This window comes from Penaeus japonicus, unplaced genomic scaffold (genome assembly GCF_977035675.1).
Source record: "Penaeus japonicus unplaced genomic scaffold, GWHDUDI00000001_assembly GWHDUDI00000027, whole genome shotgun sequence".
In the NCBI taxonomy this organism is placed as follows: Eukaryota; Metazoa; Arthropoda; class Malacostraca; order Decapoda; family Penaeidae; genus Penaeus; species Penaeus japonicus.
Genome location: NW_028234429.1, coordinates 30,245,395 through 30,262,894, shown reverse-complemented (window position 1 = coordinate 30,262,894; position 17,500 = coordinate 30,245,395). Strand labels below are relative to the sequence as shown.

The window sequence follows — 17,500 nt, the reverse complement described above, 5'->3', positions numbered from 1 at the left end:
TCATGATAGTGTTATGAAGCAAGTAATGGCTTATCAGATACGTATGAGTGGTATTCCTAAATATTACCATACCAATCGACTAATCATTACATTCAGTACTATAATACGCCATCCACGGAAAGTACCTTGAAGGATATTAAAGAAAATAATGTTTAAGTAGCAGACTGATATTAATAGGTCAGGGCCAAGCGCGTACGAGAAAGAGACAGGGAGAAGCGATATATTACATAAGGACATACCATATATCTCCATTTGAAGAAGAATCACTTTGTAAATGCATTTCGAACCTTTAGAAATATTTCTTTGGGCTCTGCAACCAAGAAAAACACTCTAAAAGGGCGAAAAAATGTTCTAATAAGGCCAAATTTCCCTGGTATTGCTGAGCATCATGGGAAATCTGCCACATGTCTCGGCCTCGCTGGAACCTCATATGGCAACATTACTAAAACCCGTCATTTAATATTGAGACAAATACCCAAGAAAACATATAAAAAATCTCCCCAAGTACTTGAGACTAGATAGAAAATCTGTCCTCTTAACTCAAAATCCTCGAATGAATCCCCAAACGCCCTAAACAAATAATCCCAAATTAAATAATCGAGCGAACACTGGCGACTCCCGAACCAACTCCACGCATGTGCAGTGAGATCGTCATGACGTCACTTCCGTCACACAGCTGATGAAGATGGCTCGGTGATGATGTTGTTTTCCTCGAATTTTCTCTCTCCGTGACGCCCGAGAGGAGTTTTGAGCACCGAGATACCTTCCTAAGGGGGAATTTGAAGGAGAGGAGGTAAGGAAGAGGGAGAGAAGAGGGATCTTCGATGGGCAATGGGGAGAAATGACAGGTTTGTTTTCGAGGAGGAGTTGTTGGTGAGAGGGATTTTCTACGTGTATTTTTTTCGTTATTTTAGGTGTCTGTAAGGAATTCAAATCAGGGTTTCTTAAAGGTAGACGGGAAGTTAAAGAGAGGAAAATCCAAAATAATGGCTAGAAAGAGAGTAAAGAAGGGAGAAGGTGGGGAAATGGCGAGAAATATGGGGGGAGTGAATGACGAGTGATTTCTGGGCGAATGTGACATTTCTTTGATTAAACTCGAAGCCGATTCATTTTTTTCTTATTTATTCTCTATTGGATATGCGTTTGGTGCGACGCTGTGATGAAATCGAAGAAATTTGTGGTTGGAATGACTATTATGTGGTGATAGAACAAAGATTACTTGACTTGCAGTATTGGTGTCATGTCTTTGTTTATTCTTTAAAATGTGCTTCATTTGGTGACGTTTTCGGAATGTAATTATCTTCTTATTTTATTTGCCCTTGTTTATCAAACTGCTTGGGGACTACAGCTGTTCAAAAAGAAATTGTGCTTTCTCAGTGTCACATCAATTCCCCTTTGAGTATATTTCCAGCCTAAACCCAGACAATAATTCTCATTGCATAGAACACACCCACAGTGGCTTTCAACTTTATTTTTCTCTCAGGATTGATATGGCTTTGTTTTATCGAACCCCAACAACCATACTGTCCTCTAGACCTCTAATCACAAGTCCAACTAAGTGGTAGTGCAGTGTTAAGTGATCGCTACTGTATCCCAGATTTTGCCCTCTGGATAAGGTCAACAAACTCCCACGTTGAATATTGTTGCAAGAGAGAGCTTGGTCTTGTTTGCTTACGTGACACAAAGTCAATTTTTTTTCTCCAATGATAAACATGATTGTCCAGGATTTATAATTTCTTGTATATTTTGATGTGATTAGAAGAAATCTAGATAATACTTAATGAGACAACGAAAGTTGACATAAATGTGGGGACCCCCTTGGTTGCAGTGCAATCAAGGGTAAATTTTCCGAACAACGCCGCATTACGAAATACCACAAAAGTGGTATCGATGGATTCCTCTCAACCTCTACTATTCATATACAGTGAAATTAATGAGCGCTTGCACCCCTGGACCCCACAATCTGGGTCTCTTTTTTTTAAGGCACTTCGTGTTACCTCGTCCTACTTCGGGGCATATTTCGCTTGCAAAATCTTAACCCAATGACTTGCCTAACTTTGCCTAGTTTTGAATTAATCCCTAGCCAAGGGGGGGCTTTGCCCCCCTGGACTCCCCCTTTTTAGGGCACTTCGTGCAACATACCTTGGGCAAGATATCCCGAATCCACCATCCTCGCCCTGAAATTTAAACATATAGTAGCAAGCTGTGGACTGGAAACCCCCAAGGAATTACCTGCATGTGCTGTTATGTTCTCTCAACAGATGGCGCAATATTCCCCATTGTTTACAGTATAATTAAAGAGTGCCCTCTATTGAGTGGTCGTGTCATCATCGGTCCCAGTTTCCTATCCTGAGGAATATATAAGACGATGACTCACTTGCTGTCATCATGGCGCAGTGTGAGGGTTATTCGTGGTCGCGGCATTATCATCTACAGGACTAATTACGCATTATAAGTATCACGAAGTGCCCTGAATAGAGGAGATCCACAGGGGGGCGTAGCTCCCTCTTCGCAAAGGCTGACTTCAAAACTAGGCAAAGTGAGGTAGGTAGTTGGGTTAAGGTTTTCGTGATACCTAAGTAGCACGAGGTAGCACGAAGTGGCTAGGGCAAACTTCAAACCTAAGCAAAGTTAGGTAGGTAATTGGGCAAGATTTTGCATATGAAATATGGCCGGAATTCATATTTTACCCTGCAATTTCCCTGATCTACTTCATGCCCTCCCCTACTATCGGGACCCAGATTGTGGGCTTCAGGGGTGCAAGCGCTCATTAATTTCACTATAAATGAATAGTAGAGGTTGAGAGGAATCCATCGATACCACTTTTGTGGTATTTCCTAACGCAGAAAATTGTTCAGAAAATTTACCCAATCAAGGTTCAAATATTGCATCAGCAAGGAAAAAAAAACACAGACCTCGTTATCTTAAATCTGTTGGAATGTAAACAATACTGTAAGCATCTTTGGTAGGTAACAGATGACATTGCACACCTCTAGTAAGCTAAATAATCCTGAAACAATGCAAAGTTTTACATTTATAGTGGCTCTTATTGTGTGTTTAGCATTCCATTTTTAAATTTTACTTACTACGAAATTTTACGCAATTTGTGATATTTTTATGGATATTGAAGAACATTTGTCTTGCACAATATCTACCAGCTTTTTTTTTTTTTTTTTTTTACAACAATTGTCATTTTGATCTTTGTCGTGAAGTGAACCAAGTGTACTCGTGGTGAGTGTTATTATAGATATGACCCGTTTATGGTAAATATTGTTAGAAATATCAAACTTGTGCTTTATTTAAGTGGTCATTTTAAGGTGTTTACAGTACGATAATTGCAATAAAGAGTGCAGGAAAGACTTCCAATGTGGTAAAAAGATAATTAATGTAAAAAATTATAGTGACCAATTTATTCAATTTCACACAGTGTACCATGTACACTGATAAAAAATTGTCAAAATGTATTCTGTTAACCCATTGTGTATGGGTGTCAAGACATACATTTTGGCACCGATTAGGCCTAAGATACGAGTGTCAATGCATACATGACGCAACATTGGGATCTGCTCTCAGTTGAAGCGCGCACACAGTCATGAAGTATTATGGCTGTAATGGCGGTAGCTCCAGAGCTACAGGGTTCCAAAGTCATCCTAAACTCGCATTTTATGATGTATTTATGGAAAAATAGTGTTTGGGCTAATCTGCGCTACCCAGAGGGCGGAGAAAACCCTTTCCCAATTCCTTTATTTTTTAGCTGGTGCTGCTAGTGTTGTAGACCGCCGGTCTTGACGATCAGTTAGGTCATTAGGCTCCCTGATGGCAATGGGTTAATACATATCCCCTCTTAGAATCAATACCACAAACACACATTTTCATATTACAACTCCAGGCTCTAAACTGGCTCAGTAAGTTGAGCTCGTAGTCTCGAACAAGAAGGAACATGAAAATGTTATGCTTGGCCTGTCAGTCGAAAGGTAGCTCTCATGGGTTGTTATAAATAGATGAACTGAACACACTGTTTAGGGGATAGATAGCTCCTTTCAAAACAAGTTCACATTTGATAAAACATCTGTCAATTGTTCATCAGTACTGGATGAAGGTTGAAGGAAGTGCTGCGAGTATCATATTCCTGTTTAAAGTAACCTTTTGTTGTGCATTTATGACGTACCTGTGAGATGACGCCTTGGTGAAAGAGATAACAAACCTCCTGGACTTATGTTCTACAGGATTGAAGCTCAACTGGTTCCTGTTTTAGTAATGTCTTATTGCAGGTTATACAGCCTCATCTTTGATATGATAAATGGCTTCAAACTGCCTTAGACTATTGAACTCTGCAATGTTCTTACCATCAAACAACATGAAATTGCATTAGTTATTGTCTATATATGAATTGAACTAGTCCACATTTGATGAAAAACTGAAGAAATATCAGTTGATTGTATATCGGTGAAGGTTAGAATTTGAAGGGGTTATTGTAAATTTTATATTTATGCTAAAGTCAATTTTCAATTTGCAGTGCAAATATGAGAACAGGGTCGTTGATTTCATCAATCCATCAATTCCATATACTGATTACAATGGAAGCCACGTTATGCAAAAAAAAAAAAAAAGTGCTACGTAGGTCTACAAGCATTATTTTGGTTGTCTTGTATTTATCACGAATCTCAGTCATACCACAACATTTTTACAAAGAAATTTCATTGTGCTAGCTCTAGACATACTATGCTAACTCCAACTCATTGTTTTCAGTTTTTATTTGATTTACGATTAAACACTAATTATGATAGATTATCTATTTAGTTCATACTTTGCACCCAATGGGATGCTTGAAAAAGCTTAGTAAATAGATGAAAGCTGAACTTAACCCACTCACGCCGGATGACGTGCTGACACGTTTCGTGGTTTTCGCGTCAGACGCCGCCGCCGAGATATCTGGCCAAGGCCGGCGCTCGGGGTGAGAGAGCGGGCAGCCCAGGCTCGCGGCCCGTGCGCCCGAGAATCTCGAAGCGTTCGGATGATGCGTTCGAAAACCTCGGTATAGTGACCGTGCAAAGCCGGAATGGCCCCGGCGTGAATGGGTTAATCAAAGGTAGCATGGTATATTTGGAGTTAAATATATTTTAGTATGAATGCATTAGGCATATGCATTTTCTTAAGTATTCCTAAATTTTGTTGAGTTTTGTATAATTGTTATTACTCTCCAACTTGTAGCATTTCCAAGATAAAAAGTATACCCTCTTTCTTGTATTAATAGGAAGGGAATATGAGTCTGAGATAATGGTCAGTATGGAAAATTGGCTTTGCAAGAGTGTGTTGAAAGAAGGTTTCATATGGTAGAAAATTCAGCTTCATGGGAATTTAATTTAATCATACTTTTTAATTGATAAATTGTACAAACTAACTAGGTGACTATAGATTCAAGGTTATTTTCTTTCAATTTTAGCAAATGTTGAAGGGGTTTCCTTTTAACCCTGATACTTGAGTGTTAGGCTGAACAAAATTTGACTATCGAGGGGATTAAGGTGTGCTGTGTAATGTAGTAGTCTGTCAAAGGGTCCATAGACATGTAAATTGTTTTGTTTTATATATTCAAGGGAGCATATAAACAAGAAATGAAGCTGCTAGGTATCAGCCAACACATACACAAGCACATGCACAAATGCACACACCCAAGCACAAGCACAATAACATATCCAAGCAACAATGATTATGGGTAAAGATTTGACAAAGGTTTGATAGTGTGTTTTATGGGTGACAGGAGAGAGACTTGTTTTTTCTCCGGTGATAATAGATACCTTGTATTATTTTTTTATGATTAGTCTTTTGGTTATTTATATACCTTAGCTCTCTCTCAGATTGTTTATTTGTATTTTATAGGAAGAGACAATAAACACCAACAACCAAGGTTAATATAAGCCCATGGCTCTTGTTGGCACAGATCCAGTGTCTTGGTTTATCTGCAGAATTTTCTCTCAGTGGATTATATAGCGAGGAAATTAAGTGGTAATAAAAATCCACTAGAAATATGATAAGTCTATGAAACCTATTTTCTCTATAGTTGGTTTGTCTGCCATTGTATCAATATGGTAGTGTGTTTGGTCTAAAAAAAAGTGTTTTTGTTTTGTTAACCAGATAAGTATTGCCAAGCTTATGTGCTCATATTTTTTTTTATCCATTACATCTGTTGTCTTCATGATTGTTGTTATTGTTTGTTATTATGATTTTCTATATAATTTTTTTATGGTAATTTGATACAAGAAAAGCATTGGTATTAACCCAATGACGACGGGGGGTATCATTTATGTGTGATGCAGCTAAAAGTATGTAATGCTGGGTGTCACAACATATGTGACATGGCAGCATCATGTATTATGGCTATAACGGTGCTAGCTTCAGAGCTACAGGGTTCCAAAATCAGTTTAAACCCTTGTTTTGTGACTCAGCTATTTAGGGTAGTTGTGGTACCCGGAGGGCGGAGAAAAGACTTTCCCCATCCCTCTAATTTTTAGCCGATGCTGCTAACATCGTACAGCAACCGGCTTGACCGCTAGTTCAGTCATTATGCGCACCATCGCCATAGGATAACTATTATTGTTCGCAGGGAAGATTTTTTTATTTATAAGATTTGTACATCCTGAGCTTTATTATGTGTTTCTTATTTTTTCAGAAAATTTTTCGTTTTATTTTAGCTTGGCAACAGATGCAATAAGTGAAAGGTATATATAAAAAAGAGTAAGAGGTTTGATAAAAGAAGAGTGCTATTTCATAAGTGCTGAAAGGAACTGGTCCAAGTTGGGAGTGTAATTGACTAGAAATAAGGAATTATTAGGATATTTGTATCATATGCTTTGAATTACTAAATAGGTATCTAAATACACTATATCACAACTTCCCCATTGTTCTAGGATGCAGCAACCACCGCCAATGATAAATGGCGGGGGGCCGAGGCAGCCGCAGCCCCACCGGTTCCCCGGCGCCCCTCCAGCAGGGCCTCCCATGGGCATGAAACCTCCTGGGCCTGGCCTTGCACCCCCAATGGCTCCCCCAAGACTGAATGGCCCCCTCATGAATGGCCCTCCCTTAGCCCCATCTACTAGGGCACCACTTGTCAATGGCCAGATGGGACCACCTCCTCCAGGACCCCCCATGGGACCTCCAGCGGGACCTCCCACCCGGGCACCCTTGGGTCCTCCTACTCAGCCACCATTAGGGCCCCCTCAGAGACCTGTGGGTCAGCCCCCCATGCCCAATGTGCCTCCCTCTGGTCCAGCTGCCAAGCTGTCCACGGGGCCCAACCCAGTGGCCTCTGGACCCCCCAGCCCCATGCTGAATGGACACCAAAGGCCCTCGCCGCCCACCAGTCTCCCAGGTGAGTGGAAGCAAGCAAGGAGACAAGCAAGGTGTTCTAATCTTTTTTGACCCCTTGTAGTTGGTGTGCTTGTTCCATGTTCTGTAGGTGTTTTTGGATGCTTAGCTGCTGTCAGGGCAAATCTAGATTTTGTATGGAGATTAGTTATAAGTAAGATGTAATTTTTTTTTTTTATACAAGACTAAGTTTAATTAAGATGTGCATGAATGTTTCCCTTTCTCCTCCCTCATGCTTTGTTATGCATGGATATATAATGCAATTCAAGATATTTTCCTTTCTATATATTCTTGCTTACCCCATTCATGCCAGGGCTTATATTTGCCTAATGCTGCTCCCGCCGGCTAGATAACAATTGCGCACAGTGATTAAAAACACGATCTCTCCAAGTGTTCACCCGCCCCATTCAACGAGGGGATAAAAGGAATTTTTTGTATTTGTTGATATTATTTTCACAAATAAAGAAGAATGTGTCTATGCAAATGGAACTCCTGAGTATATACATAGATAATGATGAAGAAGTGATAGGACATCATCCGGTGGGAGTGAAAAAATCCCAAGATTAGATTTCAAGTTGCCTGGCACCAATAGGTTTATGGATTAATGACTAACAAATAGACAAAGCCATTTATATCGATATTATGGAAGTGAAGAATATTACTAAAATCCTATTAAGTTTACATGCAAAAAAATAGAGCTCCGAATTGGACTGTGTAAGATTTTTTTTGATAGTGCAAATTTCTGACTTTCAGCATTATTTTCTTGATCTCCATAGTATCTTTTGTAACAAAAGTGTGCTTCACGTGTGGGCTTGTAGAAGTAGTTTCATCTTCCAATGTCTTACATTCCTTGCTTTCACTCTCAAGAAAATTGTTTCTCTATTATTTTGTATATTTGAAGAGTACTTTTGGATGTGATGTTTGCATGTTGTATCACTCTAGTAGTGTACTAACCTTGTTGGGCATATGTTTGGATGTCCACAGAGCCACTCTCTAACCGATCATCTAACCGGTCCTCTCGCCAGCCTTCCCCCATCCCTACTCCTCAGCTTGACCGCATGGAGATGCAGGCCACGCCTGACTCGGGCCACAGTAAGTGGCTTGTCTCAGCTCCTGTGTGCTTCCCTCCTCCTGCAGATATGCCAAAGTTTTGAGGATTACCTCAGTATGTTGTGGGAACTCAGTGTAGAGATTTGAGTATGTGGAATGGAACACCAATATAATTGGAATTATTTTTTACAGCACCCAGTGGATCCATGACGAATCTGAGCGAAGCGTCCAGCATGGGCATGCTACACCCAAAGTCTGGGGGGAGCTCGGGGAAGAGCACCCCCAGGATGCCCTCTCCCAGCATTTCTGGAAGTGGGAGTGCAGCCGGCCCCACTAGTAATGCCCCTGCCAATGTGCCTCCCTCCTCCCAACCTTCATCTAGTGAAGAAGCTGCCAGTGGTTCCTATGTTAACAATGTGTCCTTGGACAGAACTGTGAAGCCTCAGCTTCCAAGTGGTGCTCAAGTGATGAATGGACCGCAGGCTAATTTGTATGGGTCAGAGTTGCCAAAAAGTATTCCTCCTCCCACCTCCAGTGCAGTACCACCACCAGTCAACAGCAACCCCTCTCCGAAGCCACCAACAAGTGCGCCGTCGCTTGTCAGACCTCCAGTGATTGGTGGTCACAGTGGCCCGTCTCCCCTGGGCCCATCATCCAGTGTTCCTCCTTCCAGTGGCCCACCATCAACCACAGCTCCTTCAGTTTCCAGTGTGCCCACTAGTGCTCCTCAATTTAATGGTCCTCCAGTTAGAAACCCCATGTTTGGTAATGGACAGCCCAGTGCCCCAGGACAGTTTGTGCCACAACATAACAATGTGTATTCCCCTGCAGGGTCTTCAGCCCAACCATCTAGGCCAGCAGGACCTACTATGATGCCAAGGGGACATCTACCACCTATGTCAGTGGGGTCTGTACCTACTTCCATGGGACACCCACCAACATCAATGGGCATGAATTCAATTCCAGGATCAATGGCCCCACCACCAACATTAATGGGCCAACGACCACCAATGGGTGTTGGTCCTCCATCAACAGGAATGGGGCCTCCTAAAACAGTTGGTCCTCCACCTATGTTGATGGGGGCGACACCAACCTCAATGGGTGGGCCATCAATGGGCCCTCCACCAACATCAGTGGGAGCACCACCATCAATGGGCCCTCCACCAACATCTATGGGTGCACCACCATCAATGGGCCCTCCACCAACGTTAAGGGGTGCACCACCATCAATGGGCCCTCCACCAACATCTATGGGTGCACCACCATCAATGGGCCCTCCACCAACATCAATGGGTCCTTCACCACCATCAATGGGTCCACCATCGTCAATGGGTCCTTCACCACCATCAATGGGTCCACCATTGTCAATGGGTCCTCCACCCACTTCAATGGGTACTCCACCCATGGGCTACCAGCAACCTCCAAGAATGCCAAACCAGACCCAACACAATGCTATGCAAGGGACCATGCCCCAGTATCCCAGCCAGCCTCAGCCAGGACAGAAATATCCCCCTCCCTCGAGGCCAGGAGCGCCACCAGGTGTGAACCAGCTGTCTCAGCAGCTGGGTGGCCTGTCGGTGACACGTGAGGGCTGGAACAAAGGCTGGGGGACACAGCAAATAGACCTTCTGCAGCAGCGGCAGATCTTGCCATCTGAAGCAGTGGTGCCCCCGAAGCCAGTTTTACTTCAAGAGTATCTACCCAATTGCTCACCAGACATTTTCCGGTGTACAATAACAAAGGTTCCAGAGACAAAGTCAGTGATGCAAAAGTCACGGCTACCCTTTGGGATACTCATTCATCCTTTTAAGGACTTAGAGGTGAGGACGAGTGATGCATAAGATTTTCATGAACATACTCAAGCACATACTCACCTACCACAATGTTCTTTCATTATTCAATTGTCAGTAATATTCTTTGATATACTGTGAATATTTAATGCTTTACTAAGCAATTCATGGATTCATACTGGTTAATTTTGAAAGATTTGTGGTAGTTAACATTGTCATTATTTCAAATAAAAATGACAACTTTTCTTTCATAGTGATGTTTCAATGTGAAGTGATAATTATTTTGTCGTATGTGATACTTTGGACTGTTGTTGAAGTGTTAGTAGAATCACTTTGTATGTCAGAAGGTTATCATTTTCTTTTGACCATCATCTCAAACACTTTTTTGTATATACTCTCATTTGTATTATAATCTTGGGGGAGAAAAAAAAAAATGGAAAGATCAATCATATAATGGAATTCTATATTAATCAGTGATTAAACTTCTTTTTCAGCACCTGCCTGTTGTAAGCTGTAACACAATAGTGCGTTGTCGATCGTGTCGCACTTACATTAATCCCTTTGTTGTGTTCAAAGGGGAGCGAAGATGGGAGTGCAACCTTTGTTTTAGGGTTAATGATTTACCAGAGGAATTCCAGTATGATCCAGTAAGCAGACATTGTTTCTGTTTTTGATAATGAAAAAGAGGGTAGTTTTAGGATGAAAGATATTAATTACTCAATTGTTGGTAGTTCAATGAAAAGTAAGATTAGAATAAAAATGTAGATTAGAGGAGATTCTACACAAAAAAGTATTTTATATATATTTTGTTCCACTACAAAACCAGGTCAGCAGGACATATGGAGACCCATCAAGACGACCAGAGGTGAAAGAGGCCACAATAGAATTCATAGCCCCACAAGAATACATGCTGCGGCCACCACAGCCAGCCACCTACCTCTGGGTGTTAGACGTATCGCGACAGGCTGTTGACACTGGTTATCTTAAGGTAGGGAAGACTAATGCAGTTTGAAATTCAGAGAGCAAGCAGATTAATTTTTAAGCAGATTTCATTGTGGTAAAGTTTGGGTGAGATATATTTCTATGTATAAAACAAGAAATTCTGTCTTGTATTTGGTATGTCTGTTAGATTAGGTAATTTTGATTTCTCTTGATATTTGATACTTTCAAAATTCAAGTCAATCTTCACATACTGAAGATAATCCCAAACTGCCATAATACATGACAAATGATAAAAAGATTGCATCAGGAAATAACCCCAAAAATTCAAACGCTACCTTGCACCTAACACTATGAGTTGCTACTACACACAAAATGTATTGTATCCCAAAGTATGAAGGGTAAGGAGGAACCTTTCGATATTACAAATATTACTGGGATTTTAAACCTTTTCTGGTGGACCAAGTAGAAGCACTGATTGCAACTTGAATAGTCATGATGAAAATTAATGAAGTCTAGGAACATGGCCCATACCAGATGATACTTAATTTGAAAAATAGTTAATATCAACTCATAGCTAATGTGTCAACACTAATATTGTATATCATACAATACTTGAACTATATAAGCAAGATGTTTACATTTTCAGATCGTATGCGACACATTGCTTGCACAGCTGGACAAGATCCCAGGGGACAGGCGTACTATGATCGGCTTCATCACGTTCTCCAACAATGTCCAGTTTTATCGGATGGGTGAAGGTAGGGAGGGTTTTTTATTTTGTACTCGGCGAGATGTGGATGTTTATACTTTTTTGTTTACCGAGATCAGACATTTGATATATTTTTATGCTTGCATTTTATACTTAGAAGACTACACATACAGTTTATGAAGTATATATTACCCTTGCTTCCATAGATCAGAAAAGTGTACAGATCCTTGAAGTTGGTGAGGTCTCTGAGATGTTTGTGCCGAACCCTGAGGACCTGCTTGTCAACCTGGAGCAAAGCCGTACATTGATAGAAGAGTTGTTATCAAAGCTGCCCGAGTCGCAGGCTGGGACTTTCCAAACGCAGTCAGCACTTGGCCCAGCACTTCAGGCAGCTTACAAACTAATGGTGATTTTATTTTATTTTTTCCAGTTAATGTATTGATTTATATCTAGTTGTCTGTTATTCTTTTTTTCTATCCTTTGTTATTATTCTTTTGTTTATACTTTGTAAATGATAAGAAATGAAATTTAGCATATTAATAGATCATGACACATCAGATATCATGATCGGTTGTATATCATAAACTCCCACACTCACAAGGGCTGGGGTAGTGTCCTCATTTGAATGAACTTCATACGGTAGTGAGAGGCTGTTCCCCCAAGTGGATGCCCTTCCTAGTCTTGGACAGTAGCACAACTTCAACCTGTCTCACTTGATGGCTTTACTAGTCTCTAGTTAACACTGTACTGAGGCAACCCCCAAACATCACATTGTAATCACTGCTGAATTATATGTACTACGTTTTTATTAATGCAACTTCCCCCTTCCCCCTGACAGAGCCCCATAGGTGGTCGCATCACTGTTATGACGACAACACTACCCTCTGTCGGCCCAGGCGCACTTCAGCCAAGAGAGGACCCTAACCAGAGGGCTGGGAGCGACATCCAGAACATGGGGCCAGCCACCGACTTCTACAAAAAGCTTTCCCTTGACTGCTCTGGCCAACAGGTAAACACTGAAGCAATATGAGTCTGTTTTTGAGTTTTATAAAGGATTTTTTTTTTCACATTGGTAATTTGGATCAAAATTTCACCTTTGTGTATAGATTGGAATTTATTTTAATCTTTTTTTCCCAAGCAACATTTACACATAGTCTACATATACATATGCAAAATATATTTATGTATGTATGTTATATAAAAGTATATCATTTTTCCAGATTGCAGTGGACCTGTTTGCCCTGAATTCGCAGTATGTTGACATGGCTACGTTAACAGGGATCAGCAAGTTCTCGGGTGGATGCATCCACCACTTCCCTGGATTCCATGTAGCCAGAAACCAACCCACTGTCGGGCCCTTCACTGCATGCCTCACACGCTACATCACCCGCAAGATTGGCTTTGAGGCAGTCATGAGAATTAGGTAGATTTATTTTCACATTCTTATTTTCATGTTATTAATAAGATTAAGTATAAGTAAATTGTATTGGAGTATCCATGTGTGCTATTTTCACAAAGATTGATATATATATAGCAGAGAAGTTATTTGTATGCAGTGTGTATGGCAATGTTTGTTTGTGTGTATACTCAAATGTCTTTGAGAGTTTTGTGTGCTTGTCTCATGCTTACTAATTTATATTTCATCTAATCCACAGAGCGACGCGGGGACTAGCCATCACAAATTTCCACGGCAACTTCTTTGTGCGGTCTACTGATTTGCTTTCTCTACCCAACATCAACCCCGATGCAGGCTTTGGCATGCAAGTGAACATCGAAGAGCCACTCCACAACATCCGCACCGCTTGCTTCCAGGCAGCTCTCCTCTACACATCTAGTAGAGGTAAGGCTCTTGGCCAATTCCAAAAGTGGTATATTTTTCTGTAAGTTATTCATCTTTATATCAAGAGTAAAGAGTAATTTCTTGCAGTGCTGATTGTAAATAAGTGAGTTGGAACTGAAGTACATTAAAATTTGTACAATATTTGAAAAATCTTTCAGGTGAGAGACGCATTCGGGTGCACACGTTATGCCTTCCCGTCACCCCGAACATCCATGAAGTGGTGACATCAGCTGATCAACAGGCAGTGATCGGCCTCTTGGCCAAGATGGCAGTAGATCGCTCCCTTACCTCCTCCCTCTCTGATGCCCGTGATGCCCTGGTCAATGCCTGTGTTGATGCCCTCACCGCCTTTAAGATGGGACTGTCGAGCCCTGCACACGGGGCCTTGGAAGTGTGTCCCAATATGAGTCTCCTGCCACTCTACACGCTAGCACTGTTTAAGTCGGTAAGAACTGGGTTTGTTTTGTTTCTTTTTGAAGGAGTGCATAACAGTCTTTTTAGGGGTGAAATGGAGATTTCACAATATGATATTTTTCTGAGGTTTTGGAAGTGTTACAGCTCATCAGTATACAAAAATTACCTTGCTTTCAATGATGTCAGAAGTCTTGGATTAGTCATAGATGACAATAAGTAATGACTATGCTTATGGCAATGAATATTTCTGCAGTCTTCTTCACTCAAAGAGACAGAAGCTATACATGATACAGTCTAGAAATGAAAAATGTTCATAAAAAGACTAAAGGAAATGTCAGACAACAAGTTCCATTTACTTACCAACCTCCAGGGACAAGATATTTTTTCATGGCTTTCCATCTGGCTGACGCACTGGGTGATTGGGCATGTAGCCTTGGCCGCGGCCAGAGTGGGCGAATAGCCCGAGGAGTTAGGCTTACATGCTTGAAATACCCCGGCGTTTAGACCATTTGGAGCCAAAACAGCCCTGTCTGCAATGAGTTGATAATGACAGGCACACATTGCTTTCATAATGCTCTCACTTTTTAAGACCAAAGCAAATGATACATCAGACTGCTGTTCTGGTCAAAGGTCAAGTTAACAATTTGAACTTTTTAGTGTTTATATACTCTAGTCACTATACGATTGATTTATTGGCACCTGACTTTAAATATTATTTATTTCATTTTAAAGATAATTGAAGTTTTGTAAGACCAATGTTTTTATTTAAATATAAACTTTGTAATCACTATATATAAATTGGTTTTATGGATTTAAAATTTTTTGAATGTAAGACTAACAAACACTTGTTGCAAAAGTTTTTGAAATGGATTTACAAGGTATCAAGGCTGCAGAAAACAAATAAAACAAAAACTATGTGATTCTTATGGCAATCACGCGCACCTACCTATTGCGGCCACTCACCCAAATTATGCGCATCTTTAGGGGTTCTGCAATCACATACAGCTTATCTAAAAAGGGTTAATCTTGCCTCAGTTGCCCCAAGTGGTAGCAAGATTTCCCTCATCCTAAATATGCAGAGTGGTGGCTTCATTTTCAAATTAACCTGTTAACGACGGGTGACAAGATATCACGTCTAGTGGTTTTTGGGTCAGACGCTGGGGATGAGTTATTTTGTCAAGGTTAGTGCGCCGGGTGAGTGGGCATTCAGCGCTCGCTTGCGGCTAGTGCAGCCAAGAATCCTGACACGTACGGCTTATGCGTTAGAATATCCTGGCATTTCGACCATTTGGAGCCAAAATAGCCCCGTCGGGAACGGGAACAAAAATAAATTGGTATACTTAAAATGTTTTATAGCTACATGAAGCAAAGAAGAACTATCTCAGATGAGTAGAACTAGCAAATATTAGTGTGAACTCTTTTCTCTTAAGATATTTTGTGTGGTTCAGGTCAAGACAGGCCACATTGCAGGTTGTTGATAGTATTAACCATATTATTTCTGGAATTGGTATTCATTACAGCTATGACAGAAATGCCACAAAAGGAATCTAGACATTAACCCATTAGCAGCGGATGGCATGATTTGGTGCAAAGGCAGAGTCGGTGATAGACCAACAAAAATGTATATTCTTTCTCAGAAGATAACCAATTCTTGATGCTGACATTATTCCATGTTTCTTCCTCACATAACATTGATGAAAGGGTCCATACATACTTGTCTCATTGATTAGGGTCAGGAAAGGATCTGATTGTTTCAATCATAATTATAAATTACTTTTAGTCCCCCCCCTTAAAAAAAAAAGGTGACAATACCTCCATTTAATAGTGATTAAGCTCAAGTTAAGGACCAGCTTATTTGATAACCCATGAAATGTTGGTATTTGTTTAACCTGTTAACGACAAGGCTATTTTGGCTCTAAATGGTCGAAACGCCAGCATATTTCAAACGTCTAAGCCTAATGCCTCGGAATTCTTGCCCACTCTGGATGAGGCCAAGTGCTATATGCCTGTGTTGCTACATGCCTTGTAATATTTTTTTTTATGGAAATACATTTCTTGCAATTACAATAACAAGCAACAATTACAAGGAATTACATACACTGCCTTGTCCCCTGAGAAAATTATTTAAAAACTTAAAGGACATGGGTAAAATTTACATAGAAAAAAAAGGTCAATGTTTCATATAAACAGGCTGGCAAATAGTTTTTTTTTTTTTTTTTTTTTTCAATGGTTGTTTTTTAAATGAAATATTGATAGCCTATAGTAGATGGATGATAAAGAAAATTATGATTAAAAAAAAAAAAAAAAAATGAAGTCAGTAGGAAAGAGGATGACCCTTTTATAGCTTGGGAAAATGACACAACATTGCCTAAGTGCCATCATAAAGATATTGCATAGGTGAAGATTAGAACCTCTGATTCTTTATAACCATTACAGTTTGATTTAAAGGAATGCTGTTGTGTATTGTTTTTTCTGTTTCTCTTTAATTGTTGAAAATTAATGTAATTCACTGCATTCCCAATTTTCTTTGTCTCAGATTGCTTTGCGGTCAGGGACAAGCACAAAGCTGGATGATCGGCTGTACGAGATGTGCGAGCTGAAGTCACTACCATTGCGCCATCTCATGACCAAGCTGTACCCAGACCTTTACCCAATCCATACCTTGTCTGATAAAGGTGCCCTCAACATTGATGATCAGGTAGGTTGTTTTGGTTGATAGATTTTGTCAGTGCCTTCAGCATTGATGATCAGGTAGGTTGTTTTGGTTGATAGATTTTGTCAGTGCCTTCAGCATTGATGATCAGGTAGGGTGTTTTGGGTGATAAATTTTGTCAGTGGCTTCAGCATTGATGATCAGGTAGGTTGTTTTGGTTGATAGATTTTGTCAGTGCCTTCAGCATTGATGATCAGGTAGGTTGTTTTGGTTGATAGATTTTGTCAGTGCCTTCAGCATTGATGATCAGGTAGGGTGTTTTGGGTGATAGATTTTGTCAGTGCCTTCAGCATTGATGATCAGGTTAGTTGTTTTTGTCATATAGAAATTTTATCAGTAAAGTGGTTTTCAGCTGTTGATATTTTTAAAAATAAATTATGGGTAAAAAGAAGAAACTCCTGTTATGCATTCGTCATTGAAGCCCTTAGATAATTCTGCCTTGCATTTCCCTAGGTGATACCCCAGCCCGTACGCCTGCACTTGTCAGCAGAACGCCTAGAGCGAACTGGAGCCTACTTGATGGATGCAGGTAGCAGCATCTACATCTATGTGCGGTCGATGGTGTCCTCGGAGTGGGTGGAAGCGACCCTTGGCGTCCCTAGCTATGCAGCCATTCCACAGCCACTCTACGATGATGCTCTTCCTGTGCTAGACACGAGCCAGTCGCACCTCCTCCA

The 17,500-nt window shown here is 40.6% G+C and overlaps 1 protein-coding gene across 4 annotated transcripts in view; it reads left to right on the top strand.

Annotated features, from left to right (window-relative positions):
- The first annotated feature begins 653 nt into the window (after positions 1 to 653).
- Sec24AB (Protein transport protein Sec24AB) overlaps positions 654 to 17,500 on the top strand; it is an 18,426-nt gene continuing 1,579 nt past the window's right edge. Inside the window, exons 1-14 of one of the 4 annotated variants that reach the window (XM_043007087.2) lie at positions 654 to 793; positions 6,906 to 7,369; positions 8,350 to 8,457; positions 8,608 to 10,235; positions 10,700 to 10,852; positions 11,032 to 11,193; positions 11,794 to 11,905; positions 12,063 to 12,262; positions 12,695 to 12,865; positions 13,077 to 13,279; positions 13,512 to 13,696; positions 13,855 to 14,141; positions 16,647 to 16,808; positions 17,277 to 17,500. The exon at positions 17,277 to 17,500 is cut by the window's right edge and continues 60 nt beyond it. In XM_043007087.2, coding sequence (XP_042863021.2) covers positions 6,907 to 7,369; positions 8,350 to 8,457; positions 8,608 to 10,235; positions 10,700 to 10,852; positions 11,032 to 11,193; positions 11,794 to 11,905; positions 12,063 to 12,262; positions 12,695 to 12,865; positions 13,077 to 13,279; positions 13,512 to 13,696; positions 13,855 to 14,141; positions 16,647 to 16,808; positions 17,277 to 17,500 — 4,058 coding nt within the window. In that variant the 5' untranslated portion in view covers positions 654 to 793; position 6,906. Of the gene's footprint in view, positions 849 to 6,905; positions 7,370 to 8,349; positions 8,458 to 8,607; positions 10,236 to 10,699; positions 10,853 to 11,031; positions 11,194 to 11,793; positions 11,906 to 12,062; positions 12,263 to 12,694; positions 12,866 to 13,076; positions 13,280 to 13,511; positions 13,697 to 13,854; positions 14,142 to 16,646; positions 16,809 to 17,276 lie in introns of all 4 variants that reach the window. The other 3 variants (XM_043007086.2, XM_086552840.1, XM_043007088.2) reach the window with 3 other exon arrangements.